Consider the following 17,388-nt stretch of genomic DNA (forward strand, 5'->3'; position numbering starts at 1 on the left):
TCTGTGCTGGCAGTGTGACAGCTGTGACCAGCACAGGCAATTCAAGATGCCTTTTTCCAGTTTCTGCCTTTGTTCAAGTTCTATCACAGTGTCTCTGAGGAAGAGGGTGACCAACATTTGTGTGCTGCTAGTAGATGAGACCCATGACTCGACCTTCAGAAACTGGTGGAACACCCCATGTTGTCTTCAATAGTTCTGATGCTTATGGGTAGGCAAAGGATTCCCAGGTGTAGATGTTACATGCTGCATCTGAGCATCCAGGGAACATATTCTTGCCTCTTGGATCATCCTTTCCTCGGCACAGGGGATGAGTAAGTGGCACACTTGGTCAAAAAGGGCCACAAACACTGAGCTGCTGACCTTTGAATCCAGCTTCACCTTCCCAAAACTTGTGTCCAGCTGGATGCATAGTTGAAGATTCTCACAGACTTATGACTTTGTGCCAGTGAATGGTTTTCAGGTGCTGAACCTCCAGTATCTCTCTTCTGAGCATCTCTGGAGGATGTCAGCCCCCTTGAGTCTGGACCTCTTTTGAAGTGCAAGCTCAGAAAGGAGAGGAACTGAGGTGTGCAGAGAGTGTGGCTCTGGGTACAGTTCCATGGAACCATTCAGGGCACTGTGTTTCCACTGGTTTCTTAAGGCTGCAGATTTGAGCATGGAGGGCCCTGCCAGGGAGAAGCAAAGACCAACTGCTGCTCCAGGGAAGGGGATTTGGGAGCCAAATGCACCAGCAGGGTGGGCAGGAGCAGTGACTTCACAAACACAGAGCCAGGATGCTGGGGGGTAATTCAGGGTCAGGACTGGTTCCAGAGAGAGGGGCCAGGATCAGGCACAGTCAGTGTTCAGCTGGCAAGTTGGGTAACAGTGGGGACAGGCCCTTGTTTCTTGCTTTCTTCTCAACAGCCCATGTTGGCAAAGGAGCTGACCATCAAAACTGCTTGACTGAGCTAGCTGAACTCCAGGTGGGGCACACGTTCCAGACCTTGAGTGTCTACACCCTGAAGACAGACATACAGTACAAGTTCTGTATTCTTAAGCTACTTTTGTTGGAACTTGTACCATCCACCCAGACCTACTCTGCTATCAATAGGCTTCCAGATGTGCTTCTCTCCCTCAGTTGGCAACAAAAGTTATCTGATGTCGGCTTATTTTCTTTGAGAAGTCCCATTAGCAAGTTTTCAGAAACTTTGGGACATTAGGATAGTTTCCAGTCAAATGGACAGAAGAGGCAACTTGAGGAGAACTGATTCCTGCTTTCCTGTACCTTCCAGACAAAATCACTCCGGTAGAAGTGATTTTCACACAGTTGGGAGTAAGCCTTCCGGCTTTTCTACAGCCTAAAGAAATCCTATAGTGGGGCAAATCCCACTGGGATTTACTGATTTGAAAGAGCCTACTGCTCACCGTAGTGCATTACTGCATTGTATCTTTGGCTGGGCCCTCTGCACTGCTCCCTCAGACTCCCCATCCTTGTTCAAGGACTCCAGCTTGCAGACATACAGGTTTTAAAATGACAGCATTTCTATTAGGGAAGACAACTTCTCTCACATGTCATCAGTGTGAAGTCGTGGTCATCCATGCCCAGAGATTTGTTCTTGGAAGGCAGGGTTAACTTCTGGTGTAGATCCAAGGAACATATGAAGTCTTGTTGATCTTGGTCAGCTTGTAAATAAGGGTTGTAAGCTTTTTTCAGGGCATCTCAAGTCTGAAACATGATTTGCTGATAATCACAGGCCAAAGCAAAGCCTCAGACTCTTTCTGAAGATAGCAAGTGGGCTTTGAAACCTAAAGTTGAGTCTCTGTGGAGTTCCAGAGCTAGATTAGACTACAGCCAAGGCTCTTTGTCCTCCTTGCAGGGCCCTCTGACAGTTTGTCACAGACCCAAATGGTCTTTTGATATTTAATCAATCACAAGAACTACAATATCCTCAGGAGTACTTCAACAGTAAAGGATATTTATTTCTTCAGCAAAGTTTGAGAAACTTGTTGTACTTTCAAAATTTGCTCTGCTTTTTCAATGTGTAAAAACACTTCCAAATATTTTCTTTCTAAAACGTTCTTGTTATAATGTTATTCTGTCCGTGACCATTGTTACTCCTTCTGCTTTCAGTACACAATTATTCGTGAATTTTTCATGACATAAGAGTATATATGGACTTTCAGTAATAGAGTTTAAACGAGACTGATGTGGGTTTGAAGGCTCTGGCCTGATCCAGTCTGTTTTAAGATGTAAAATTCAGTTGTCAAAGTGTAAAATACATGTATATGCAAGTTAAAACATACACACTGAAAGAACACAGTTTAGGAAAAATAAATCATTTTAATGTGACAAATATAAGCGGCTTCTGACCTGCCCCACAGTCACTGCTGCTGACTGCTCCTTTCCTGCTCACATGGCACATGTTGACTGCAGGAGAGAGAAGAAAGTGCTGGAAATAGGGAGGGATTTTCTGGCCTGCAATTTGGATGGAAAGGGATGCTATGGGGGGAGGCAGAGCAAAGCCAATGTGGTTCAGGACTGGGTGGAAAGCCTTGAGAGCACGATGTGTCAGATTGTGGTGTCTCTTGGTCCCTTCTGGCCAAATCACCATCCTCTTGACACCCACCTTTAAAATATTTATATGCATTTATGAGATCCCCTCTCAGTCTTCTCTTCTCTAGACTGAGCAGGCTTGGCTCCTGCAGTCTTCCCTCATCAGAGAGATTCTCCAACCCCTTAATCATCTTTGTGGCCTCCCCTGGACCCTCTCTAGTAATTTGTTGTCTTTCTTGTACTGAGGAGACTGGACACAGCACTCCTGATGTGGCCCCAGCAGGGCCAAGTAGAGGGGCAGGATCACCTCCCTGAACTTCTGGCCACACTGTTCCTGATGCCCCCCAGGATCCCATTTGCCCTCCTGGTTCCCAGGGTATATGGCTGGCTCATGACCACCTTGTCATCTACCAAGACTGCCATGTCCTTCTCCACAGAGCTGCTCTCTAGTAGGTTCCTGGGGTTATCCCTCCCCAGTGCAGGACCCCACTCTTGCCCTTGTATCTCTCTAGGTTTCATCCCACCCAACCCTCCAGCCTATCAAGGTCACACTGAATATACAACAGCCCTCTGACAAGACTGGGAACAAGCTACCTAGTGGACTTTGGGGCACTAGGTAACCAGCTGGGTAACCAAGTAACCGACTAGGTAGCCAGCTGGGTAACCAAGCCACCTTCAGGTACCATCACACTCTTTTACTCTCCAGCTCTCAGTATAAATGGCCTGTCCTCTGGGGAACACAGAGGTCTCCATATCCCCCAAGAAGATGGGACTCTGCCTTTGGAGGTCACCCAGAGCAATACCCCTCCAGGTCTGGAGCTTTGGCATTGCCTTTTCTGCAGGTGTATGGCTCTAAGCAAGCTTGGCAATATCTAGAATAAAGACCTAAGGCACCCAGCTCTCCTTCCAAGACTTCCTAACTGGTCCAAAACTGTCTTCCTACCTGTATCCTCTGAGAGCCAGTGAAGCCCACTGGAAAAGGGTAAGTCAGGGGAGGATGTCAGGAAGGCAGCCTGAAGCACCTCTGGGGGCAGGAACTGAATGGTTCCCTTCCCAGCAGCCACTTGCACTTCTGGTGGGGAAATGCTTCTCACAGTAAAAGTGGGAGCCTCTCTCCCCCCAAACCCCAATGCTTCCAAGCCCTCCTGTGGGGCAGGTGGTGCTGTGCAGCACCCCCCACCCTCTGTAGCCTGTCCAGCACTGCTGCAATTCACTTCCCAAGACATGCCAGTCTCACAAGAGGCAACATCCCCAGCTTGGAGCCCCCAGAGCTGACCAGAGACCTGGAACACCCCGACACCCAATGCCTCCCACCCATCCCAGCATGCAGGGCTCGCAGCACTTCTGCTTCCCAAGTGTATGTCCAGGAGTACGTGTTTGGCAGCATTCCCCTTCCTGGAACTGCCCAGGCACTGCGGCAGTGACCGCAGCTCCCACCCATCCCTGTTGCTCACTGCAAAGACCAGCCCCCTCCTGCTCCTCCTTCCCCTGTGCCTGGGGACGCCTTGCCTGCTGCAGCTTGCATTCCTCAGGCCCGGGGCCATTCCTGTGTCTGTCTGCCTGTCCTGCCTGTTGCAATCGGCTGTTTCATGGTGAGTGCATCTTGTACATCCATCCTTCCCTGCCCCCACATGGAAGTGTTGCAATCCTGCTCTGCGTGCACATGTGCATTTGTCTGTCTGTTTGTGCTTTGCACCCTGGCAAAGGCTTTGTGTGTGTGTGACTGCTGGCCTGTCCTGCCAGGCTCCTTAGTTCAAACGGCACCTACACATCTGGGATCTCTGAGGTCACGGACAGCAGGTTTAGGTCCAAATTCACAATGAGGCACATGCACAGTTCATGATATTTGCAATATATTGTAAATAGACTTTATATTTGTAAAATACAGGAAATGGAAGTGCAAGCACAGGAACTTTGTTATTGGGATCCTTGAAGGCAGGTATCAGTAAATCAGGATTTTTACCATGAATAGTCATATCGTCAGTCTTTTATCAGTTTAGTGACTGTTTCATCTAATAGGAATTATCTTATGGGCACTGAAGAGCATGAGGCTGCACACCACACAGGTTTCGTTTTCGGTGTTTGTCCACTGATCCTTTTAAGTGTTCCCCTTTTATTCATATTTTCTTATAAATAGCACCTGGTGTTTGTTTTTTAGTTAACCGAAATTCCCAGGATTGGCCTAAACCAGTGCCTTGATCACACACATTCACCTTGCATCATGTGGTGGCTGTGTTCAGCCATGAGAGAAAAACACACGCTATCATGCAGACTGTTAAAGTGGTTTTCCACTTTGAGAAACATTCTCTCTGTCGAAGCACTTAGCCGAGGTCAGTCCTCCCTTTTGATTCCAGTTAACTAAATGCAGGTGCAGAGTCACTCATCTTGTGCCAACACTATCTCCCCAGGACTTCCTCTGATGAAGAGGTCCTCCAGAATTGGGAGGATTATCCAAATACAGTTTAAAGAAACTGACACCATGGCTATGGAATAACAGACATCATCATATTCTGGTTTAATTCTAGAACAGTGAAGGGGTTTTTTTCGCTTCCCTTGTGATATTTAAATAATCTGGGTTTTCCTTGTCCTTTCTTTGCTCTAACCTGTGTTCCTTGAGTCATGTTAATACTTCAGCTGGGCTGAGAATTCTTCTGGGACATTCTCACTTTCCCAGTTCACTGGGAAGACCACCTGGGCCCCTTTTCTTTATCCTTTCTCTAGGGAAATACTTCTCACTGGGACCCACTGAGTGCACCAAATGCATTACCCCAGGAGATAAGTGCTGGCTCACAGTGAACCCCAAGAAGAAAGACATTTAGGTTCTGCAAAGCTTCATTTGAAAGCTAACACTAGAAAGAAAGAGAGAACAGCATAAACAATCTTACACCCCCTTGGATGCTGAGACTCCCAGGCTGTGCAGCACTGAAAGGTCTGTGATCAGCAGCATATTCCCTGTACATGTTCTGTCTCTGTTACAAGAACTGACTGGGGTTATCCTGGGGCCAGGGGATTGGTGCAGTCCAGCACAGGCCTGAAGGCCAAGCCAGATGTGCAGCACAGCACAGGCCTCTCCTGGGCCTCCTCAGATCAACTCCTACAGGGGCTGCCAACTCTGGGGTACAATGGTCCCCCAGTCAGGATCACTACAGCAGAGAATAGTCATCCCTCCTCTTCCTATCCCCCCTCACATTCCCCTCATTCCTCATTCATTCCTTTGCCCCATTCTCTTTCCAAACTCTCTGTCAATCCTCCTCACAGGGGTTCAGAACTTGATCTGAATGTATCTGAAAGTATTGAATTACCTACTTTTATACATAATAATATTGAACTAAATCCTGCTGTTGTGCAATTTTGGGGTGAGAGGTAGTCCTTGAATGGATATCTAGTACTATTTTAGATGTCCCGTCCATTCCAAGACACTTGATGTCAATACCTACAGCACAGAACCCCCAGGAGGCAGCTGGAAGGAATTCCCTCACCTTAGCTAGGAGCGCTCACCCATGCTAAGCCTTCTGGCTGCAAATGACCCTCCTGTCTAATGTTTTGACAGCAGAGTAAGGGCTCTGCTCAGTGTTTGTAAGAGTTCACTGACTACACAGAACTGGTGGATTTAGGTGCCTAACTGAGAGATCAGTCACAAGTCAGGCACTTTTTATAATCCTCTCCCTCATAGTCCACATAACTCCAGTTGCTCCTCAGTGCTGCCATCATCCTCTTGCCCCTCATTTTTCTTGATGTGCATCCATACATCTCAGATACAAAATAATTCATCCATTCTTTTCCCCATTCCCCCAGTTTAAGGATGCAAGGAGTAATCTTGACCCGTGTATGTGAGTGTGAGCTACAGATCATGGAGGAAGGGAAGACTGAAATGCCCAGGTTATTTTTGTTGTTGCTGTTTTTTTGGTTGGTTTTTGGTTGGTTGGTTTTGTGTGTGTGTGTGTTTTGTTTGTTTTTTCCCCAGAAAGCCCTCATAGCTCACTTTTGCTTTTTCTCACAGACATTCTCTTCAACCAAAAAGTCGAGATGAGGAAAAGTGGCATCCTGAGCAAACAGTATATGTGCAAGGGTAAGTTGGGGACAGAAGGGTGGCACCTGTGAGTAGTGGGGAAGATCTTGGCTGTGGAGTAAAGCGGGAAGAATGGATTTTTTGACTGGTTGACTGGCAGTCACATCTCACCATGTTCTGGGAACCCAGGGACAAGGCCTGGAGTCAGCTTTACATTCTGTCACTGGCATAGCAAGCATTCTGTAAGTGTGATTCATCTCACTCATAGTGCTGAAGGCTTTAGAGGGAAATGATTACAAAGTAGGAGGAGGATGTTGGAGAGATGTCTATTACTGTGGGAAGCTGGTAACCCTCCTCAGTGCTATGATACTGCATCACCTCTACTGCAGAGCTAAATGGGCCCCTGTGGTTGTGTGATACCTTAGTACATTGCTTCACTGGTGAGTTGAACCATCCTTTCCAGGTGAACTCTACCACCTTAGGTACATCATCTCCTTCCAAGACATTACAGCAACCCATATGATGGTCTTATACCTTCCTTTGCCAAGTGTCACTCTCTTCCTACTGCAGTGTTGCACCATTCTTGACAAACACACTGCTGCCATGTATTTTACCAACAGGTCTGATGCCTCACTGATGCCAAGCCTTGCCCTAAAATGAGTGTTCTTTATCTCAAAGCAAGGGCAAAGGTATGGAGAAGGTTTCCCTCCATTGGCTGCTGTCGTAGCAAACGGAGAGATCACCAAGGCCGTCTTCCAACCCAATTCAGATCTCTACACATTGTTGGTCTCAGATAAATCATAGGCTACAGGTATGACAGATGACAAAAGGAGGTCAGTGAAGAATCTCTGCTGTCAACAATCAAATCATGGAATTACAGCATGAGTCAGATTGGAAGGGATCTTTGGAGGTCATCTAGTCTAACCTCTCTGCTCAAGCAGGGTCCTGAACACATTACAAAGCACTAAGTTCAGACAGCTTTTGAATATCTCCAGAGAAGGAGATACCAAAACCTCTCTGGGAACCTGTTCCAGTGCTCCGTCACCCAAACATAGCTGGCATTGGCAGTGAACACGAAGCAAATCTGCTTGGCACCTCCTGCCATATGTGTGAAGCTCCAGTGTGGGACTGTCTCAGGCTGGGGGACAGACAGACTTCTCTAAATGTCATGGTAGGCCTGAGCTAAGATGAAGTATGGCAGGTGGCAATCTGAGGGCACAGCCGCCATGTGCTTTGGACAGAGAGGGGCTTAGGGAAATTTTGGCAACCTAAGGGACCTTTCATTTCTGTTTGCCAGCTTCTGCAACTGGGATTTCTGTGGCAGGTTTGGACACACAACTTTTTTTCCACTACAAGCAGACACTTCAAATTTAAAGATTCTGCAGACAACTGAGGACTTTGAGAACTATTGTGTCTTCCTCAGGCTTATTCCAGAGGGGAATATGGTTCTTTTCTTCCTATCCTGAAGTGGAGCTGGAGACTGTGACAGTAAATGTAACCATCCAGGACTTTGTGGCTGATGTGGTGTCTGAGCTGGTTTTCCGCAATGTGCAGCAAGTCCCCAAGGAGACCATGTTCATCTTTCCTGTGGATTCCAACACTGTTGTAGACACCTTCCACGCTACCATGGGGGACTCCTGCATTGAAGCAATGCTCTGGGAGAAGGAGGAGGTACTGGGGTTGCAATGGGAATGGGTGCTCTGTGGACTGCGTGGGAGGATCATGTGGATTTAATTTCTTTCGTTTGCTCTTATGGAAACCTCAGTAATGCATTTTTCTCCCTTTGTGGCAGGCCCAGAAGCTGTGCAAAGCTACTCCAGGCATGGAGAATTTAAGATACCTGCAGGATCAGTGGGATCTCTGGGGTCGTGTGTTCGCTTGTTTCTTGGGAACTCTGCCTCCTAACGGGGAGGTGACCATCAGCCTGTGCTATGTCCAGGAGCTGCCACTGCAGCCCGATGGGGCTGCCCGGTTTTGCTGGCCACATGAACTGTTCCCGTGGATAAAATACCCCAGTGAGTGAGAGGGGAACACGTGGCTCCCCAGCATCCCTCAGGGAGGGATGAGGGGGGTATATCTGCTAACAGTGAGAAAATCTGAATATTCCCCCTTGCCCCTCATAGTCCTGAACCCCACAAGTCTCCTCATATATACCACAGCAAGACACCCCCACAGACCCCTACACAAAGCACAGTGTGTGTTCACAGATTCACCACCACCACAACCAAACACTACAGTGAGGGACTTCTTAGGTGCCACATTTTCTCTCCAGAAGTGAGGGACAGAGCCCCACCATAGCTGAGTGCTTCAGTTCCTCACACCTCTCTCTCCCTGCAGGCCGGATCTCTTCCAAGGAGGAGATGTCCAAAAACCTGCACTTCAGCATCTCCCTGAAGTCAGCCCGTGGGGTGTCCCATGTAGTCATTAACAGCAGCTACACCCCTCTGCAGTACACGGCTTCTGATCAGACATCTGCACAGGTACGTCCCTGCCCCCAAAGCAGGAGAGTAGAGAAGGATCTGCAGCCTGCTGGTGCTCCTTAGGCCTCTTTAATCCACTTATTTGGTTCTCTTTTCTCCACACACCCTACTTATCCTCAGGTATTCTTGAAATCATCACCCTGGCTGCAGGATGATCTGAACTTAATGGTGTATTACAAAGGGCCTCACACTCTCAGTGCTGTGGTGGAGAGGGGAGATCCTAAAGCCCCACCTGGTGAGTGAGGAGGGTGGAAATAGGCATTAGGGAGAGGGTATCAGGGAGAGTAGAGGGATCTGGGGGCAGTGGGTCAGAGCTGAGGGCAAAAGAAAAGAGACAGGGAAGGATGCTCCAGTCTCTAAATCCATCTTGTTTCCCCATGCACATACCAGGCTCTCTGCTGGGACAGCCTGTTGTGATGCTGACACTGATGCCAAACATTCCTGAGGTAGTGCCCAGTCCAGGCCATCTGGGAGAATTCCTTTTTCTCATGGACTGCAGCCTCTTCCAGGATGCACAGGTACCACTGAGAGGTCTTCAGGGGACATTTTCCTCACCAGTCATGCTCAGGTGGTGGGGATAGAGGCAAGATGCTTCATGTGGGCAGATGTTCCGCTTAGCTTCTCCATCTGAGTTCTGCCCATCCCTCCATCTGTCCACAGAACACACTGTTATTCCTCCTGAAGAGTTTGCCTCTGGGGTGTTACTTCAACATCTACAGTTTTGGGGCCACTTTCAAAGCCTTCTATCCGTGAGTTCGGGGTGATGAGGGAGTAGGGCCAAGGGGTAAGTATAGTATGACTTTTCTAAGTGGAACTGTGGGACAAGCCCTTGCTGGAGGGCAGTTACAGGGCAGGATCTGTTGGGAGCAGTGTGAGATTAAGTCCCATTTTCGGGTTCCTGCTGTACCACTGGTAATTGCTGTGAATGAGTGGTTTGGGCTGCTGAAAGAATTGCCCCCAAAGATATTGGCATAAATCAGGTATTAATATGAATTTGTGAAAGTGAGAATTTAACAAGAGTTCAATGCCAAGGTTCACTCACTTACTACATAGTTGAAACATACATAGGAAAATCAGATTAGAATGAATTTAGACTGATTTACACAGAGACCAAGGATGCAAAGGGGTCAGGGTGTGAAGGATAATAAAAGATAAGGGTGCACATAGTTTTAGGAGCACTTAGTCATGGACTAATTTAACATTTAAAAAGTGATTCAATGCAATTTACTACAATTGTAAGAGTGACTTAACTGTACATTTATGATAACAGCTTTCATGCCATCATCAAGTCGCATGCACCCAGGCACAGAGATGTACATCTATGTCTGTGCGTGTTGAGGCACCTATCAAAAATACCTCTTCTGTTTAGTGAAACACTCGCTAAAAGCAAGGAACTGCCTGTTCATTGCCAGGCATGGGTTGCACCTGGAGGGGTGTGTGTTTGAGGGGGTATCGGGATATCAGCCCAGGCCTCGTTGTCAGCGATGGCCTTTCAAGTATTGTAAACTTGAGGGTTCAGCAGTTCCCTCTCTGAGGGAGGTGCTGGGGGGCAGGAGGGCTCAAAGGAGGGCTCAGGAAAGCCCCAGGAGGGCTCAAAGGGCCTCATTTAAGATTATAGGGTCAAAAGATTATTGGCTTTGGCCATCAGTAATTTCCATTCAGGCCACAGCACGAGTTGGTAACTACTGGATTTTTTATCTGGGAACGTTTTTTTCCAGAAGTCCAGTAACAATGGTACTGTTGCACTCGGGCTGTGATTCAGGTCAATAATTTTCTAAAGCTGTCAGGCAGCTGATGTTTCTATTATGGTCAGTGTTGTTCCTACCTGTATCATGCAAGAGCTTCTGGTAGGATCAGGGATGTTTCACCTCCCAACTAGTGCAGTAAAGGGGCACTTCACTGCTCAGCTGGTTTGGTCAAGGCTTGCCAGGGGCTCCTGAGATCCTAGACCACACCTGAGGAGGAGGTGGGGGAGGATGCACCACCACAGTAATGAGGTGAGTCCCCATGTGAGGGTAGCCATGGGCCAGGTTCTCCCCCTCTCTGACGCTCTGGGTGCTTCCCACAGGCAGAGTGTGGAGTACACACAGGAAAACATGGACAGTGCCGTGGGGTTCATCTCCTCCATCCGCCCTGATCTGGGGGGCTGTGACCTGTTGGGTCTCCTGAGATCTATTTACAGCACTCCTCTCCTTTATGGACACCCCCGTCAGGTATGAGGGGCCGAAGGATTTTGGGGAGGGGAATGGTTGTAAACAAGTGTAGATTTGAGGGCTAAGGGTGAGATATTCTGCTGCTGTTTGCTAGGAGAGCTGGCATGTGGGAGGCATCCTCATGGCAGAAAGTGACCCCATCTTTGGACTGAGCAGCTTGGAAGGGCTTCTCTGCAATTTTCCTGCACATGGGGGAGGTGGATCTTCCTTGTAGGGTGTCTCTTTGTGCTGAGAGGTGTCCTGCTGTTAATGAAAGGAGAATCACAATCTCTCACAATGAGAGTGCAAGGGAGCAAACTGCATTTAGGCTGCCTGCATTTTAGGATAGTGTCTTTCCTTCGTGGTGGTTCCATGACCTTGGGTATCTTTGTTTCCATTCCTCTCTCCCTCAGCTTTTTATCTTCATCCAAAGGAAGGTCTCCAGTGAAGAGGAAGCTGTCATGGCTGAGGTCTACCGTTACCGGGACCACCACCGGTAATGCCTACACTCTCCACCGAGTGGGCCTCCTCTCCCAGTCTTTCCCTGCCCTTCTCAGCAGCATCTCAGCAGTATTCTTCTTTACCCTCACTAAGCAATACCTCAGTACTCTCTTCAGCCCCAAAACCCATTCTCATGGTCATCAGGCAACATCTCTTACCCCAGAGTGAATGGGGAGACACAATATCAGTTTCATTTTTACAATTAGAAGCATCGTTACCTCTTGAGACTTTGTCCTTTGGACCACTCTTGTTCTTTGTGCTTCTCACCTGTGTCCCATGTCTAACATCTCCCTCTTTTCCTGTGCAGGTGTTTCTGTCTTCCTACTAACGGATGTGTCAACTTTCACCTTTCCCAGGCCATAGCCCTGGAGACAAAAGGTGAATGTGTGTGCATCCACTCTAGAGTGGACATGACATCCAAGGTAATGACCCAGGTACCTGCGCTTCCAGCATCCATCCTGCTCTATTTAATGCTTCCCGTGGCTCACCTAAACATGCAATGCAATCCAAATACCACTATCCACAAAAAAAGACCCCTCCCACATTCCTGTCATCCCAGAACTGGGAGGAACTCCAGGTGGTTTGTGCTCTCTGCTTCCTGTGTTGCCAGGCAGTGAAATGTCTGCAGCGGGCTCTGCAGCCTGTGGCCAGTGGGATCTCACTACACTGGGACCTTCCACCTGGCCTGGAGGTGTCACTGATCAGAAAAGCTCCTGAAACGATCTTCCAGGGACATCAGAGCTCCATCTATGCCCGGATCCATGGGCAAGCACAGGTGAGAGAGATCCAGCAACCATATGCACCAGGGCATGGCTTTCTGCAAGGTAAGGGACCCACATCCTGTTCCACCTTCCCAGCACCGAGAGTCGTTTGCCTGGGAGAGACCATTATCAGGGCTCTGTGAGCCTTCACTGCCTCTGCTCCAAGCATGGGTAGCTACTTCCTTAGTAGAGCAGGAAGGTAATCTAGGTAGCCAGGCTGCCTGGGCCCAGAACATGAACTTTTCTGACTGACTCTTCCCTTGTGTCACCAGGATGCAAAGGTGGATGAGGGAGCCGTGACTCTTCAGTACCATGTGGGCAACCAGTTCTTCAATTACACACTTAGGTTCTCACTGTCCCCATCATCAGATGACAGGTGAGAGGGTAACACACCTGCACATGAGGCAGAGTGACATTGGCAGGGTCTGCAGGAGGAACAGCAGAAATCCTTCACTTGCACCCTGAGGTGGGAAGAGAATCTGTGTGTCTGGTGCTCCTGCCTTGTCCCCTCTGTGCTGACCTAGGGAGAGGAGCTGGGTGACCATTAATCCACTGCCCCTTGCTCTTTAGTCCATGTGTCTCTTGCCCCTCCCTGAAGTAGAACCAAGGACTAACTCTCTGCCCCTGCAGGCTGCCGGTGCATCACATGGCCCTGATGCAGCTGCTGTGGGAACGAGCCTGGGAGGGGACAAGCAGGGCAGAGAAGGACACCTGGCAGAGCGCAGTGAAGTCCAGCCTCACCCTGGGGGTTCCATCTCCCTTCACATCCAGTGTGGCTGTACGGATGAAACACAGGGATGCCTGGCACCGTGGTAAGGCTGGAAACAGTGGGGATGCTGGAAGAGGAAAGTGAGACTTGCTGGTCTGATGCCTTCTCACCATACGCAGCCCCTGGTCCTGTGGGCCTGACCACCCTTTTGCCTGTCTCTAATACCCATGATTCTACCCTCACCTCCCCGCCTCTCTTCCCAGATTCTTTGCCTCCAGACTCTTCCATGTTGCTCTCTCCCTCTTGCAACCTGGTTCCCTGCCAGCTGCTCTGGTTGCGTGGATTCAGGCCTGTGTTGTTCAAGTCCACCAAGTTTTGGATAGTTCAGAAATGCCAGTTATGTCTTGAGATGCTCGGTCACAAAGCCCCTGACACTGAGACACTCACTCAGCTTTCAACATATTGTAAAGGTGAGGAGAACATTCTTGGCTGAGCATTCTCAAAATGTGTTGGACTAGGGCTGAACTTTCAGAATCACTAGACTTTCTGATTGTCACTGTGCTGGGGATGGATGGAGTGTCAGACCTACAAAAGTCCATAGGATTGGGTGCATCCAAAAGTGCCAAAGGAGTGGGCTGATGCCACTGCCACTTTGTCATCTTTAAAAGATCATGGGGAATGGGAGAGGCTCCTGATGGCTGGAAAACAGTGAGATGTCTCACCCATCTTCAAGAAGGGGAAGAAGAACAGTCCAGGGACATACAAGCTGATCAGACTCCCCTTAATCTGAGGAAGGATCTGGAGCAAATAATCCTCTTAGAAGGGCCATCCTGTATGGGTTTTCAAAAGAAAGTCATGCCTGACCAGCCTCACTGCTTTCTTGACTGAGGTAGCTGGAACTGTGAGCAAGAGAAGGGTCGTGGATTCTCTGTACCTTGAGTTTAGCACGGCCTTTGACAGTCTCCTGATTGAGGCATCAGTGAGATACTGGCTGGGATAAGGGATCAATAAGGTTGGTGTAAACCGGCTCAACTGCTGAGCTCAAGGAACAGTTACCAGCAGTTCAAAGTCCAGCTGGTGCCCAAAGCCCAGTGCAGTTCCAGAGACATCTCTCACAGTAGCAGTACCATTTAATATCTTCGTTAATGACCTGAACATTAATGCGCAGAGTGCACTACCAGCCAGTTTATGAACAACACCAAATTGGAAGCAGTAGGTATGTGGTCAGTGCAATGAAGGCTTGACAGGAACTGTGTGACACTCAATAAAAAGAAGTCTGGAAAGGATGGAGTAGAAGTTAAGTATACTTGGAGAAAGCAGAATGTAAGGTTACTCGTCATTGCCCATCTCCATGTGAGTTTGGTGAACATTTCTGTCTTCCAGAGCAGAAGCCTTCTCCTGAAGAACAGGTGATGGATGAACTACCAGCATTTAACATCAGTTGGGACTGGGCAGTTTCACCACTGGCAACAAGACTGTGTGACTTCTCTGGGCTCAGGGCACTGGTGGCACTCCAGAAAGCAAATGGCTCCTGGGCCCTCAGCACAGCCCTGGCCTCTGCCTTGGGACTCAGCAAAGCTGATACTGAGGGACAGAGGCCCAGGGAGGTAAGGAAATCAGGGGCAGGAGGGGGACACTCTCTTGAGCTGAACTTTTCTGTTCCAACCAAGTTTCCAGTCTGAGCTGAACTGAGAGGAAGAGATCGAGGCAGTGGGGTTTATCCTCTCTGCTTGTGGAAGAAGGACATGGAGGGTGTGGGGTGAAATCACCAGAGGTACCAGGGAACTTTCTGAAGCTGAGGATTTCAGAAGCTTAAAGAGTTTGTTTGTATGTGTGGAAGTCTTGTTTTTACTAGGTGATGGTTTAGATCTGATTTTTATGATTTTTTTTCCTCCTTGAGTGTTCTGTTTTCCATCACAGGATGTGGAGCCAGCTGTCTGGGCCACAGTTTTGGCCTTAGTCTGGCTGCACAAGTATAAATGGAAGGTACCTTGGTCAGAGCTTCTGGAGGCCAAAGCATGCAGGTGGCTGCAGGACCAAGCTGGTAAGAAGATTTTGCTGTGAGGAGTCACACTCTGGACTTTCCCACTAAATCCACAGCTGACACCCACTGATTCATATTCCTCTTTCCCAGTGCTCCTGTGCTGCAGTCTCTGAGACTGTTGATACACAATGAATTCTCTTACTGAGTTGTATTCCCTCTCTGCATTTTCTCTTCTCTTGCAGAAGTCCAACTGGATGAATGTCTGGAGGCAGCAAATTCCCTGCTGGGCTGTTTTGTGGAGCCCACTGTCTTCAGGATGTGCACTGCTGGGGATGGGAAAGAAGTTGAGTGGGAACACAGCCAGGAAAGCTGACCCAGACTAGTCAGAGGGACATATCACATGCCATTAACATCACACCCTTGTGGGATGGAGCGAGGGAGTGGCTGGGGGAGTGCTTAGTTGCTGTCCACAGCCAACTCACCAAAGCTGGCTGGTTCACACATTTGTTCTCTACCACAATCACTGTGTTCTGAAAAATAATGCTAAACACAAATACTAACATTTGTTTCATTTCCATATTCTGCATTTCTCTGAGATTTACTCAGTCATCAGTTCAAAATACCAGACTGCAGGGAAAAAAATTCTGTTAAGATAATACAGGAAAACACCTTCATGTGTCTGTCTGTCTGTCTCCCTCCTCCCATCCTGTGTGCCTTTCTGGCTTTTCATAGAAAGGTAAGAATAGTGTTATTTGCTATAGGAATTTTTTTTCTTTTTCTTTCTTCTTTTTTTTTTATTGCCCTCCCCCCAAAAAAGGGTTTGTCAAATAAAGGGGTGGATTTCATTGGACCAGTGCAGTGCTTACCATAGGTGCCTAGTGCTATTTCAGCTGTCCTGAGGTATCTGAAACACCTGCCAGGTTGGAGGCAAGATAGAAAGGACTGGTTTTCTGAGGTGACAGCTGGGGAGTGAATGAATCCCAATGAACGAACCCGTTGTGGAATGGGATTTGGCTGCCTATATATTGAAGTCTAGTGCCATTTATAATGTCCTAGGACTTTTGAGTGCATTAGGTTTATTTGGCAAGGTTTTGGTGGTGGGGAGGCTGCAGCAGTGACCTCTGTGACTCCCCTGTGTGGGACTGCCCCATTGCCAATCACAGGTGGCTCCAAACCAGACCCACTTGCAGACGCAGCCAGCAAAGCTGGTGACCTCCCTGTAAAATCATGTAAGAAAAGGCAAATAATGCAGACAGAACAGAGGGAAAAGAAGAGTGAGAACAGCATTGCAAACACCACGGTAAGGGAGAGAGGAGTAGGAGGCATTTCCCTACAGCCCCTGATGGAGCAGAGATTGATGCTGCAACCCATGGAGGACACTGCTGGACCAGATGGAGATTTGCTAAAGGAACTGCAACCCATGGAGAGGACCTGTGCTGGAGCAAAAGAAGTGTGAAGATGACAAAGGTCCAGAAGGAAATGGCTGGGTATTGATCAGAGACCCCAATCTGCCATCTCCCTATACAGATGGCAGGGCTGGGGAGCAAAGGAAATCAGTAGAGAAGTGAAGCTGAGCCTGGGAATAAGGGACACGAGGGAAGGATGTCTCAGTTTTTGCTTTTGTTTCTCACCATCCTACTCTATTTTTAATTGTCAGTAAATGCTACCAGTCTTCCCCAATCTGAGTTTGTTTCACCTGTGACAGTAATTGCTAAGCAAACATCATATCTTTTTCTTACCTCATAACCTTTATCCTTTATTTTTCTCCATGTCCTATTGAAGAAAATGAGTGAGAGAGCAGCTACGTAGGTGCCTGGCAGCTAGCCAAGGTCAAACCCTAAAAAATTTCACCATATTTTAACAATGGTTACTTTTCTACATCTACAGTTTTCATGGAGATTTTTTTTATGCAGTTCTATCTCACACTCCAAGCATAGTCAAAGATGATAAATAGGCATTTCTTCTCATGGGGTTGTTGGATCAGAAAGCAAAAAGAGTATTTTGTGTTTAGAATCTTACACCTTTTAGAATCTTACAAACTTTTGGGGTTTCTGACAAATGACAATTATTCAGCTGCTCAAAATCAGGACACAGTGATTCCATTCTGTGAGGATTTGGGGCTGAGGCTGGGAGGAAATGGAAAGTGATGATAATTTACTTTGGTATAGAACAGTGTGCAATTATACAGGTAGTTTACAGTACAAAGTAGATAATGAGAA

General features: G+C 48.0%; 1 protein-coding gene across 1 annotated transcript; it reads left to right on the forward strand.

Annotated features, from left to right (window-relative positions):
- Positions 1–4,117: 4,117 nt before the first annotated feature.
- LOC114069698 (von Willebrand factor A domain-containing protein 5A-like) lies at positions 4,118–17,090 on the forward strand. The gene is made up of 18 exons (XM_027906665.1): positions 4,118–4,125; positions 6,534–6,602; positions 7,966–8,213; positions 8,335–8,557; positions 8,880–9,022; positions 9,143–9,257; positions 9,413–9,540; positions 9,683–9,771; positions 11,091–11,235; positions 11,628–11,710; positions 12,023–12,137; positions 12,326–12,490; positions 12,749–12,852; positions 13,107–13,288; positions 13,464–13,655; positions 14,569–14,792; positions 15,106–15,229; positions 15,412–17,090. Exons 2-18 carry the CDS (start codon positions 6,560–6,562, stop codon positions 15,540–15,542), a joined length of 2,454 nt encoding a protein of 817 aa, XP_027762466.1. The 5' UTR covers positions 4,118–4,125; positions 6,534–6,559; the 3' UTR covers positions 15,543–17,090.
- Positions 17,091–17,388: the final 298 nt, after the last annotated feature.

This window comes from Empidonax traillii, unplaced genomic scaffold (genome assembly GCF_003031625.1).
Source record: "Empidonax traillii isolate 1590-97213 ecotype Southwest subspecies unplaced genomic scaffold, ASM303162v1 scaffold1340:size210426, whole genome shotgun sequence".
Taxonomy (NCBI): domain Eukaryota; kingdom Metazoa; phylum Chordata; class Aves; order Passeriformes; family Tyrannidae; genus Empidonax; species Empidonax traillii.

What these genes read in the sequence shown, in the direction of transcription:
- LOC114069698 (XM_027906665.1), top strand. Translation starts at nt 6,560, where the DNA reads ATGAGGAAAAGTGGCATCCTGAGCAAACAGTATATGTGCAAGG. An exon ending in CAAACAGTATATGTGCAAGG is followed by an intron (nt 6,603 to 7,965) that starts GTAAGTTGGGGA and finishes TGTCTTCCTCAG; the next exon opens with GCTTATTCCAGAGGGGAATA. An exon ending in ACTTTCAAAGCCTTCTATCC is followed by an intron (nt 9,772 to 11,090) that starts GTGAGTTCGGGG and finishes TGCTTCCCACAG; the next exon opens with GCAGAGTGTGGAGTACACAC.